Source organism: Agelaius phoeniceus, chromosome 3 (genome assembly GCF_051311805.1).
Source record: "Agelaius phoeniceus isolate bAgePho1 chromosome 3, bAgePho1.hap1, whole genome shotgun sequence".
NCBI classification, from domain to species: domain Eukaryota; kingdom Metazoa; phylum Chordata; class Aves; order Passeriformes; family Icteridae; genus Agelaius; species Agelaius phoeniceus.
The window spans coordinates 88,292,118-88,305,732 of record NC_135267.1 but is presented as its reverse complement, the minus strand read 5'-3'; the positions used below and the strand labels follow the sequence as shown (position 1 = coordinate 88,305,732).

Here is a 13,615-nt window from a genome sequence, read left to right as displayed (position 1 = left end):
ATGCTTCAGCAAGGCATAATGACCAAAGGAACACTGTTGGCTTGCACATTTCTTCTTTGGTTTGTTCTAATTACTTTCTAATAGGCTGGTTAATATCTCATTATGTATCAAGAAACAAATGGCACTTCCAAGTTGCTTTCCAACAAAAAAGACAAGTTTTTTCTGTGCTTAGGCGGAAGAAAAGCAACACTCCCCAAAAAAAGTATCATTAATGAACAATGTAAGAAAGAAAGAAAAATAAGGATGTTTTTATCTTTGCAGGTTTTCCTGTAGATCACAACTGTTAGTGACTTCTTTTCACATGAGAAATATGGCACCGAACCACTCTCAGCAAGCTTCTCCATCTGAACAGCATTTCTGCAAGATGCCCCAAATTATTTTATATCTCATTTGGAATTTGTTATTAATTTCTGTTTTCCAGTTCATTAAAAGGTGCTTCTCTTTTTTAATATCAACTATAAAAAGTAGTTGCTAATGTGAACACTTCTCAGAAGGTTGTATGATTGTGAAGGTTGCGAAACAAATGAGAAAAAGAAGAAAACAGAATTGGTAAATAAAGGAGTGTGAAAACAATTCTAGAACTGCCATAGAAAGAAAAACCTTTTCTATAAGTAGCACAATGAAATAACTGTTCATCAGCACCATGCCTCCTACCCAGAGGAGTTTGTGAGCTTAACAGCAAAGTGACCAGGAGAAGAAAAGAAATATGGCATTCACCTTTTGAAAGTTCTATTAGGCATGCTAAAAATAATTATTAAAACTAATTCTTCTGATCCTTGTATATAACTCACTATGAAGTGAAAGGTAAAGCCAAAAGCCAACACTTGTCATGTCACACATCAAGGACATGTTCAACCTCCATCATGACACATGTACCACAGCACAACAGCCACGGACTTCCTTTGGGGACCTCTGGAGATGTGCTCATGAAGCACAAGAGGAGCTGCAGGTGAGGGTTCTGCACTGTCTCATTAGTAAGTTTTGAGAGGGAGAAGTATTGTAAAAGCATAAGCACTGATAGCTTCTTCAAACAAGGCTTTACTACTTGAGGCTAACTGTGACTAGTGAACAGGATGCTTGGTTTCAGGTTGTGGTGTTTCTCCTTCCGTAGTAATAAGGCTGTATAAAAGCATTTTCGCATTAATTTCTGTTCCTCCCATCTTTTAGAAAGTAATTTCTTTGTCTAGATAACCCTAACACACATGAGCACATAGCTTTCTTTAATGCAGTGGTTCCCATAACATATTAACTCAATATATCCTTCCTCAACCAAAACCAAAAATCAACAAATGTGACACCAATTTACACAACTTTATTTTACAGATAAATACTTTTAAAGACATAACTTATGAACTTTTTTTCTGAGACAGGTCATTTAAGATGGTCAGATATTAAATAGACATATTTTTACCGATATTCTAAGTAACTAAAGGTAAACAATAATATTGTCTTGATTAAAATGTTTTAAACTTTGCACCCAGCTCCTCCTTCCCCCCATTTTAACCTTAAATTCAATTTTGTAAAGCAACAAATTCAACTTTAAATTCAACTTTAAATCATTTTAGAAAGCAATGTGTTTACACTCAAAATATCATTTTGATAAAAGGTGTGTTTCTTTTTTATTTTGCATTGTTATAAAATTCCTGAAGCTATGCTAAAAAAGCAAAGTCTCTCTGCAAGACTCTCAAATAGTAAAGTACTTACATGCAAGGCAGAAGGATCTGGCAAAAACTCAGCATCCTCTCCAAAGATAAAATCTGGTGGTAGGTCAGGATAGTGAGCATTAAAAATTATATCCCCTGAAAAGCAACAAATGGAAACATTGTTTGCACTTTTATATATGTGCTTATAAATAAAAATAAAATAATCACATACAACACACATTTTTAAACACAGAATTTGACAGCTACATTACATATATTTCATGTATATATCCGTATAATTTTTACAAAAATTCACATGCAAGATAAGCATCAGATGTTTTGGGGGATGAAGTCAAATTCCTGAGGCACAGCTTCTTCCTCCTCTGCAAGCAATGAAACATGAAATACATTATTGCTTTGTATCTCAAATTGCAATTCAAATACTATTGAGGAGTGTCTCAAAACACTGAGTTAGAAAAGTGATCTTGTTTTAATAAAAAGTACCATATTTAGATGGCTGTGTTTTGTCTATTAAAAGTCAATTGCAAACTACTGAAGATCACGACTTTCAAAATACCAGAGCTTTTAAAAATTAGTAGCACTTACTCCCTCTCTTCTCCTCACCACTGCCAACTCTTAGAAGGAAGAATACACAGTTCAATAGGAACCATTCCAACTACCCAAATTCTGGCCAAGAGAAATGCAGTATTGCACATTTAAATGGAGAGATGAAAATTAACTGAAAATATAAGACTTCATCACAGCTTGGCACTGAGCTTTTATCTTGCCAGTGTCACAAGATATGCAATTAAAGGAAATTTGGGTTCTAGTATTTCACTAGTACACATACTTCAGAGTTCATATAGATCAAGAGGTGGTCATATGCATCTGAGCTTTCAAAAAAATCCACCCACTGTTCAAGAAAAAAAGATTAAAAATTAAAATAAGTGTTTCTAGCCTTACTTGTCTACCTCCCTATCATTCTTTATGACAATATGAAAGAATAACTGAGCTTTTGCATAAAACAGATTTATGAGGTAGGAGACATTAGAAAAAAAGACTGTCTACTACATGTTACAACTCATTTAAAACCCACACAGCAAAGTAAAACCAGTACAGTAATCCTTATAAACAATTCTGTTCAGAGAAAGTTACACCACTTTTTATTTCTTAAAAAACTGTGAATGCAGAACTGGAGAAAAGCATTAGATGAACAAATCTTGCAAAGCCACATTGCTGGCTCAGTGACGTAACCATCTCAAGGCATTTAACATGACAGTTTTAATTGCGGATATTCTGTAAACCTGGCCTTAGCTGGAAGCAAGGATGCCATCAAGATTAATTACAGGGGATGAAGGCTCATGAGCAAGAAGCCACTGGCCAGTCTGGGGTAGGTGCTCTCTACAGTATGGCTTCAAATCAGAAAGTCACTGATCATGCGACGAGTAGAGCACAGTGTGGGTTTCTCCTGTCTGCACTCCCACCCTCCTTTCACAGCTGTCAGGAGCACGTGTAAGTATGGGGTGCAGAAAATAGCAGAGGTTTGCCAGTTAAAATTCCCAACACACTCAAAATAAAAAAAAAAAAACCTTTCATTTCATTTAAATTTCATTTAAAAGAACGAAATGTGCACCAGTCCTGGAGGAAAAGGCATGAAATTGCAACAGGAAATGCATCTATATTAAGTAAGAAAAAATAATTAGTAGATTAGCCTAAACCATAATATACAGCACTGAAGAATTCAAAAAAGTTGATGTTTACTAGGTTGGGTAGTTCCTACACCATCATGACACAACGCTTTTCTTGATATTTACTGCAATTAAAATGTCATGCATGGCTCCCTTCAACAACTTCATCAAATTCTACATAAAGAGCAATGAACTTGAGGTTATGTACTGAAGGAGATTCACCTTAGCAGATTCTTTTCCTGTGTTTTGAAAGGGGCATGAATATGAGTTATGAGTAACTCAGAAAACAGCACAATGATAAAGCCTGGCCCATGACTTAGGCAGTCCAATGCTACTCCAAAGGAAAGGACTGCACCTGTGCTGCTGCCATGCTCCTACGTGATGCTAAGTAACTCATTTAGCACACACTTTTCATCCTGCAGGTGCTAGCTGCATGCTTTTCATTCTCTGCATTCCTCCTCTAACAGAGCTGGTGAAACAGAGTAGATAAGATATAGCTACTGCTCAGCTCACTTAAGAGCTGCACTCCTGCTACACACATACTAAAAAAAGCTGCTTAGACTAAAAGAAGGATCAAAATAACAGCGTATTTTTGATGTTACACCTCCATACTTGAGAAGTGAAAAACTATTACAGAACCCTACATCATGAGGCAGCTTCAAGACTCTGCTTGAGTAGTGAGATTGGCAATAAACCATATCCACCTCTACGAGCTGCACAGTAAGGGGTGAACCTCAGCAAAGCTGTGGCAGTAGGTGCCACTTGGAGGTTCAAGTAGGCACAAACTCTTTCTTTTCACAGAGTGAACTCACAGCAGCTCCCAGAACACCATTATACACAGTACTCAATATAACAGTAAATAAAAGCTGGCATTACTTTTAAACATGCTAAGTGGTAAACTTTAACAATCTGGGCTTCAGGTCATGCCAGGCAATGATTCATGCTGGGGGATCAGGGACATTTGGACATGGGACCCTCTTCTGGGGGGTCAGCTGCGATGTGTGGTCACACCAAGGTCAGGTACATCACGTTGCAGCTGGACAAACCAATCTATTACCTATCTCACATACTCATATTTGTTCTTCAGACCTTCTGTCAGACACCTTCTTCCACTAAATATGAGCAGCATTATGAGTCCCTATCCACAGTGAATGACCAACTATACAGATATTTGCATTTTAGAAGTGTTCATGACCTACTGACACCAAGGAACTATTCAGGTAGAATGGAGAGAATCCACAGTAAAAATTAACATTGTGATATTTGATTTTCTGTTACACATAATTATTTATAATTGCTAAAATTGTTTCTACTTGTCTAGGGTAAACATGACTCAAATCCAAATTCCCAAGTCCTTTCAATAAAAGTCACGTTGAGACCAAATATATCAATATTAATGCCAATATGTGTATTAGGATTATTTTTCCTATAGCATATTCAGTTTCCAAAAGGCCACATTTTATATAGCTACATAGGTTCTCCAGGCTTCAAAATAAATAAAACTAGTAGTTCAGTGCCTGTTAATTATACATTCACAAAACACTATTGGTGAGACCACACTCAAAATATTGTACAACCCTATGGAAACAAAAAATGATGCCATTGCTCTTATGTTCTTACTAAACAGAAATGTATCCTTAATGCCCTCCTTCCTACAGTACCATAAGTTTTTAGCCAAATGTAAACCTTAATTTATTCTGCTACAATCTAACCTCACAGAGGCTGGCTGACAATTTAATAGAGACAAAGAAGTACAGAACAAAATGTTGTTTCCACTTAAACATTAACAGTTAGAAAAGAGCAGTGATTTTCTATCATCATTGGCTTTCATTCTGGAAGTTAAAGACAGCATCTTACTATTAAAGATTTGACCTTAGAACAAATTTTTAACATATTTAAAAATGAAAAAAACCCATTCCCTCTGTCAAATCTTATTCTATTAAGTCTCACTTCTGCCATGAATCCAAAGATGTTCAACTATTTCCTAAAACAAAAAAGAACCTTTTTTTAACCATATCAGACATCCATATACATCACCCCCAGTCTCTCCAACTTTTCAGTTCTGTGCTTTCCCCTTCCACACAGTCTCACTTATATCTTGCTCAATTTACATACTAGAACAGAAAAGGTAACACCTTTGACCCTAAAAGGCTTAGGCACCAATGAAGGTGTTTGCCCTATTTGCAGCTATGAGCATGAGCTATTTTCTTAAGCTACAGCAACAAAAACACACAGTAACAAATCAGACTACAGATTAAGAGGCTCCATGCTAAAGCTGAGTTTTGTTCTTGTTAAATATCAAAACCCAGAGAAACTGCAGTTTTAGTTATCAGTTTGCTTGGCAGGGCTGTGACGTGTAACTAAAACATGCTTCATTACACTCCAATAAAAGGTATTTAAACAATCACAACAGCCAACGCAAATCTGGTTTTACTTCACATAAATATTAACACTAGCCTCTGCAGTAAGCTTACAAAATATAAGGTGCTAAATGTTTTGAATCACAAGTTAACAGTTTGTCTTGACCTACTAGAAATAGCCATTTTTATAACAAGTACTATATTTAACGCTTACATGATATTATCTGTGGCTTACCCTCTTCAAATATAACTGAGGTAAATAAAAGTAACACTTTTAACCAATAAAGTAATTTGCAAAATTACCGTGCTTAAGAGTTTGTGAACATTTACCATTCTAACCTTGGAGGAAAAAAAACCAATGAAAAATCAATACAGTCCTGCATTCTCTGCTCTTCTCACCCAGATGACACAAATACCCTTTTTCTTGCATCTCCAGCATAACTTTCTAGTTTTACATATGTTTCAACTCTGTTTGTCCTTTCCCTTGATGGAAGGCCAGCTGTGTGGTGCTCCACAGTACTACTGACCACTACTCCAGTGTAAGAGCAAGGCAAGCAAAACCTTCACACTCCTCATTGTTGTAGATATACCAGCCAATAATTACTTTGATGGAATTACATTTCCAATTATCCAAAAATATTCCTTTCTCTTCCTCAGGCAAGCAGCATTAAATGTTGAAATGTTTTACTTCACAGAACTTCAAAAGAAAAGTTAATTTGCTCCCCACAGACAAAAAGATAGGAATATTAACACTTAAATCTATAATTTCTTTTAAAACTCACATGCTCTGCTCTTTTCTCATCTATAAAATGCATAAGCAAATCTAACAGAGGAATAAGAACTGACTACAAGTAAGACAGGTCTATCTCAGCAAGAAAAGGAGAAATTTCTAAAATCCCTACAATCGCTTTCCACTGGCCTATCCAGTTCTTCCTCTCCTGGTAACTTCATTTTTGGGGTATTTTTATTCTTTTTTATACTATAAATTTGTAGTACTGAAAAATGTTATGCTAGGAGTGCCACAGCATTAACATCCCACTTTAACCAACAGCAGCAAAATTAGGAAGCAGTCCACCAGTTAACTTCTCAAACTCTACTTCTGAAAATATTTCTGTATGCTTCAGTTTCTTCTGACACCAAGAATTTCTAAGTCAGCACTAAGTATGTAGAATAAACATGTGTGGCCACTGCAACCTAGAATAAGACCAATTTGAATGGAATTTGCTATGAAAGAGATCAACCCATTTGGCTTTTAAGAAATGCAAATGCAACTTGATCACAAAATGCATTCACAGATAATAAGGCAACTGCTGAAGCAAGAGACCAAACTATGTGCACAATCAGTTCTGGGAAAATACAGAAAGTGCACTTGTTGAGTATTAAAAAGGAAAAACCAGTAGAATTATATTATTCATCAATTCAAAATTCAACCTGTCTCTTCCAGTAGCCATGCAAACTGTAGACAAGAACCACTGATCAGTCTCTTCTATAAACAAATTCTTACCTAAACCAGCCAGTTTTGATTGTCTTTACAAATACAAAAGTAATCAGTCACTCACTACAACCAAGACACTAAGTCAGTGCAGTCAGCAGTATGAAAGGGTTTAAATTAACTAAATGCAGACCTGCCTGGAAATCCTTGTCACTGGATTCCATGCTAAAGAATTTGTTCTGCAGGCTTTAAGTCAAAAACAGTACTATAATACCTATAGAACCCTTTTCTAATTGGTTGGCAAGAAAGATTAGTTCCTGAAATTACAATAAAACTTGTTAAATACAAAACTACTACTACTGAAAAAAGATACATAAGTAATTCTACATTGCTGTGGTACTGCTGCTGACAGGCTATTCTGCTCTCAAATAAAGGGTGTTTTTGAGCTTAATTTCTGATGTGATGTGCAAATCAAGATATCAGAAAAGGAAAGGCAGAAAAATCAGCTTAAAGACTCAAAACCATCTCATAATAGAGGGACAATTTGTAAAAAAAAAATTATTTGATTGCACTGGAAAAAAAACAAACCAATTTCTCAGCACCTCTGTGACACTCCAGAAGAAATATTAGCTACTCCACTGCATGCAAGGCTGTGGAAGACCAAGTCTCCATGAACTTGGTGCAGCTGATTAAACCAAGTTGTTTAGTCTCATTTGAGATGCCTCAGGGCACATTTACAGCTATAGTACATGGTTTCCAGAGAGATCAGTGCCCTATGGGTCAGAAGCTGAAAAGGCCAAGCAAAGTATTCTTGGGAACCTCAGAATTAAGACACCTCTAGTTAGGTTAGTGAATCAAGTCCCATTTTTCCAACAGAAGAAATATATATATATATATATGTATATATATGATGAATTTGCAGGATGTTATTTTCATTCTTGGACAAAGGGGTGCAGGTGTGGGTCATTTTTTTCTTTAACTTCAACTGACAAATGTTGCTGTATGAGAAAAAAAAAAGAGCTGTAAGACTACAGAAAGTCTGTTCTTTTGTAAAGTGGGAAAAACTGTAAAAATAGAATATCATTAAATAAACTGGACCCCAAGCTGAGCAAGAAGGTATCAAGACAATCTCAGTAACTTGCAGTTCTGCAGCTGGGCAACTGCTTTCTCAGAAACCTTAGTACTAGAATTGAAGTGGACAAAGATGAGAACAATGGATAATTCAAGATGGGATAAGATACTGGTAGAAATTAAAGCCAGGCAACACTAAAGAAATTAAAACAGAAACACTGGGTAGGTGAGAAAAGGAAAGGTGAAAGCAAAGTATAAATAGATTCAAGCAAATGGACCTGCGACCATCTCCAGTATGTGCAGCCCAACCAGGTAAGAAACGGAGGAAAGAGCAAGGTAGCAAGGCATTATGGCAATACCACAGTGGAGGCCTAACATAAAATGTTTTAATCCTCTCTAAGTCCACACTTGTACAGAGATACTTCTAAGATCACTTCTCTTGATGAAGAAATACACTAGGACTTACAATTGCAAAATAATCTGTAATTTACTTGCTCAAGAGAAGTCTAGAACATAAGAAAAAGTGAACAAAGAACCCAAGTAAGAGGAAAGTGATTATTTGTAAGGGGGAAATACTGTTGTAAACTCTGTATTCAAAGAAGAAATAAGTATAAGATTAGACTCTCTCTTGACGCTCTCATTAGGTACAGTCATTAGTTAACAAACAGGTTACTGAGAGAAAAAGATTTATTACTCCTGCCACATAAAGCAATATTCAGCCAAACTTCAGAAAACATATTGCCTGGAAAAATCTTTGGTAAACTGCATGACCCTAAAAAAAGACATTTATCACACAGGTAAGGATAACACCTAAGTAGGTATAATCTAAATTACAGCAACCAGGAAGTCCTTCTTGTAAGAGCCTCCACCTAAATACAGCCTGTGTAAAATAACCTAATGGTGCAAAAAACACTAACACATGCATTGCAGCAACATACTTATGAGAATCTTAGATCTTACATAACTTCAAAATTCATTTTTACAATTGTTTATTGGCACAATAAACAAGTGTTTAGCAAATTACTTGGCAAAGCAGCCTTTAAAGGGGCAATAAGGAGGTCGGGCTGTTCTCTACATTTATCTTTTTGTTTGTTCTTAATTACTTCCTTAAAATAGAAATCCACAAGAAGACTGGATGAAATTACTGAAAGAGTAATTTCAAATATTTTTATTCACAGGAATAAGAAAAGCCAAAATTTGGTACCATGTATTATGGGCAATATTCTTAGACTGGTTAGGCATCACGACTTATTTCCTCCTTTAAGGCCCACAACCAAAAACAGTAATAACCCAACAAACAAAAATCAGAAGCAAAAAATTAAAAACTAAGCTTCAAATGAGTCAAAAGAAACGCTGTTCAGGATCAAGGAAACCAATATGGTGGCAGTAGAACCCAGAGCCATAATCCACTCACATAAAAACAGTGAAAATCAGACAGAAGATGAAAATACTAGAGTTCAAGAGGCCACAGAGAACAGTAGCATTGCAAGGGCAACTCATTGTTTAATCACTGTGAAATTCCAGATGACAGCACTCAAGGTCAGAGAGGGAAGGAGGCATCAGTGCCTGAAAAAGAAAATGTGAAGAGCAAAAGCAAAAAAAAAAGGTCAGATCCCCTAGCAAGCAGCAATGAAAGCTTGAGTGGAAAAGAAAAGCCAAACCCAAGATACTCCAAGGATTTCTGCAAAAAAATCATAATTTGATTCTAAATGGCATGTTTTAATTATAAAGGCTATTGCAGCTTATAACCGCTTATTCTGACAATTTCTGCTAATATCTGCATTGATGTTTTATGAACTAAGACTGAAATATCTGCAAGAGTTATGGAACACTTCACTTCAAAATACACAAATACTTCATCAAAAAGGATACTGAACTTTTCTAAGCAGATACTGCAGTCCAGTTAGCAATAAAGGATACCTCTGCACACTACACAAAGTAAGTTTTGTTCTAGAAACACAGATTCAATCTCTTACAGGGTACTCCAGACAGTCTTTCTGAAATTAAAACTCCAATTAAGAACTCTGGAGTTTCATGCAACAACACTGAGTACTGGATGAACTAATAAAAACAATATGGCCATCTCAGATTTCAACTGACGGTCAAGGAAAACTAAGCTCAAGTTTTCTAAATATTCCCACTATGAAAACAAATAAACAAAATTATTTCCCTTACAGAAGAAAAGAAAATAAAAGTGCCTCCCTGAAAGCATGACTTGAAGTGCAATGGAAGACAATTAGTATGACAAACTAGTTTATCTTGAACACTGGCATAGTATTTTCTCCAGTATAAAATTGTGGGTATCTCCAAGGTCCCTGGCTGGAGCTGAGTAACTCTTCAGTGTAACATTCCAGCAGCTCTTCATACATGCAAAAGTAAGGAGAATGTGACATCTTAAAAAAACCCAACAAGCCACTCTGAAGTTGCAACATGTTTGCTCCTACCAAAGTTTACAAAACAATTATTTTACACTACAGGTAGTTAGCCTGGCCTGCAAGTACACCTTCTTTTTTGAGAAGCTGTGAACTTTCTGGTCTTTTGAAAAACAAGACTGCAGTGTGCAGTTACACTTCCCTAAAGCTGCACACCAACAGTTTCCAACACACTGGCATTGCTACAAGAGTGCCTGTGCAGTGGCAGCGGTTATGATTGATGATATGCAAAGACCTAATCTGTTGCAAAGAGGATGTAAGACAAACCACAAAGGAACTACACACTTCAGCCTCTATTTGGTACCACATCTGAGCCCATACACTGGAGATCCTGAATGCGTTCAGCCAATCTTTTTATTCTGGCACATTTCGCAATTTTTCCTTTGCAGAAATACGCTGCCCTTGAAAGATAACATATCTAGCAACAGCCTACAATAAAATATCTAAACATCTCTGTTTGCACACTATGGCTGTCTTCCCCTGCCATCGTTACAGATCTAAACACAAAATTATTAAAGCTTTCTTGAATCTGCTCACATCACTATTTATTCCACATGCTGTGAGACTTAATGATTCACAGCATTTTCAGACATGTAACACTGAAATGTGGAGGATTATTATTTCTTGAATTCACAGCTATTATTAGACACCTCTGAAAAAGATTCACTTATTTACAGCATTTTCAGTTGTCTTTGTTAAAATACATAACATGCTTTCTAGGTTTTTTGTTTAATTGTGTATATGATATAAAAAATATAAGAACACTGGAGAAAAAAACCTCAGATTTCTTGATACTGAAATTTAACTTAATGCATATTCCATAATCATATTTCTAGGTACTTTAACTGGACTACAGTCATTTAATATATGAATTTAGTCTTTATGTACGTGCACTTGCATATAGGCATTTTAGTCTATCCATTTTCCTCTATGAATCAGGAACAGCTTCAGCCTTTACTTGAAATAAGACTTACATCTCTCAGAACATACAAACATGGCCCTGTATAAGATACGATGGTCCCACAGAACATGATGCCACTCTATAAAGCATGCCATTCAGTGAACATATTTTGACTTGCTCATGGTCATTAAACAAGTGGAATCTACTACACATTGCAGAACACATCAAGACTCAACAGTTTAAGTTTACTACACATTTTAACAATTTTTAAAATAAAAGTTCTACCTGGGAGGGCAGCTGGCTTCATACAATACAGCTACTACTCAAAAGACTTCTGAATGCAGAACCACTTCTTTTGTCTTAAAATAATTACTAGCTAGGACTTAAATCTTCCAATTTTATTCAGTGAGAAAAAATAATTGGTAATCCTCTTGAGCCATAATTCCATATATTTAGGAAAGTCAAAACAGCTATAGTAGGCTGATACATAAGCCTGGCTCCCCTCTTGAACACCTAAGCTTCCAGATCAACTTATAGGAAAGACAACCTTCCTTACAGATGCCAAATGGAGGCTTTAATGTACTTCTAGAACATAAGGAGCTTAATTGCGTTGGTTTCCGTTCATAAAGGATAAGGACTTCCAGTGCATGACATATTGTAAAAAAAACAACCAAAGAAAAAAAGCTGCAGAAGGAATACAATAAAATTCTTAATACATTAAATGCCTTGGAAAACTACAGCATGTGTATGGTGCAGTCTAAATGGATTCTACCAAAGCAGTGTTTTAAATGCTTACCATTTCTGTTCACACCAAGTACCTGCTCCTCCAGACAGCGTACTTTCACAGACTCACAGGATAGCTAGGGCTGGACAGCACCACTGGAGACTGCCTAGTCTAATCCCTCAGCTCAGAGCAGGGCAAACAGGGGAGATTCTTCAGGATCATGCCCAGCTGGGTTCTGTACTGCCCCAAAGATGGAGATACAGACACTACACAAGCTCTGTGTACAATCTGTTCTACTTTTTGACCACCCTTGCAAAAGAGTTTTTATTGTGTTTGAATGGAATTTTCTACATTTCAGTTGGTGACCATTTCCCTTCAGTGACCACCACTGAAAAGAGCCAGGCTTCTTCATTTATCCCCATCAGGTATTTATAAACATTGGTGAGATTTGCCCTGAGCCTTCTTTTCTTAAGAAGCCCCAGCTATATTGGCCTCTCCTCATACAACAAATCCTCCAGTTCTCGATCATCTTTGTAGTCTTTTGCTGTAGTCATTACAGTATGTCTGTTGCCACCTCATTGCAGGGGCTCCATACTGTTGTCTCCTTATCACAAAAGTTTCATACCTTCTCAGTGTTTCTCATGGGCAGCTCTTCAGAGCACTGACTCTTTCTTCACAAAGCAGCCAACTGCTCTTTCTCAACCAGCCACCCCACTCTTTCATAGCACTCTTCTTCTCATTGGTTACAGCTGAGGCCTGTTAAAGTCAGGCCTGTTCCTAATCTTTGATAATTGGCCTAGCTGCAACTCCTTAGGAGTAAGATTACTTTCTACACTGTCTTTATTTTCTTGTATTCTATCCCCCTACATATGTCCATGTTGCTCTGGTAACAGATAGACCAGAAACTGGACATAGTACTCTAGGCATGGCTTTACCAGAGTTGTCCTAAAACTATAAATGCCAAGGCTTGAATTTTACTTTATCTGAAATTCTTCATCTTCTCTCATTTTTTAGTTGTAAAAGATAAAAACAATACAACCATTTTTCAGCAGTTCAAGTGTTTAGAAAATGTTACTTTCTAAAAATATACAAAAGTAAATTTTATTTTAAACCTTGGAAAAAAAGCACAAACTAAGACAAACAGAACACACACTAAGAGTGGGCAAATGAACTAGTTGTCTACAGGTTCCCTAAGCATAAAGATGATTTAACAATGCCACTAAATCAGAGAAATCAAATTCACATTTCTCTGATCTGGTCAATTATACCAGTCATTGTTTAAAGATACCTAATAAAATAGCAGACTAACATCTTTTATTGGAGCTCAATAAAGAATTATTCCTAAAAGAGACACAAAGAAACAA

General features: G+C 36.3%; 1 protein-coding gene across 1 annotated transcript in view; it reads right to left on the bottom strand.

Moving 5' to 3' along the window:
- Positions 1 to 13,615, bottom strand: part of BABAM2 (BRISC and BRCA1 A complex member 2) — a 161,217-nt gene that overhangs the window by 126,376 nt on the left and 21,226 nt on the right. The window contains exon 4 of the mRNA XM_054628813.2: positions 1,705 to 1,799. Within this exon, the coding sequence (XP_054484788.1) occupies positions 1,705 to 1,799 (95 nt within the window). The remainder of the gene's footprint in view (positions 1 to 1,704; positions 1,800 to 13,615) is intronic.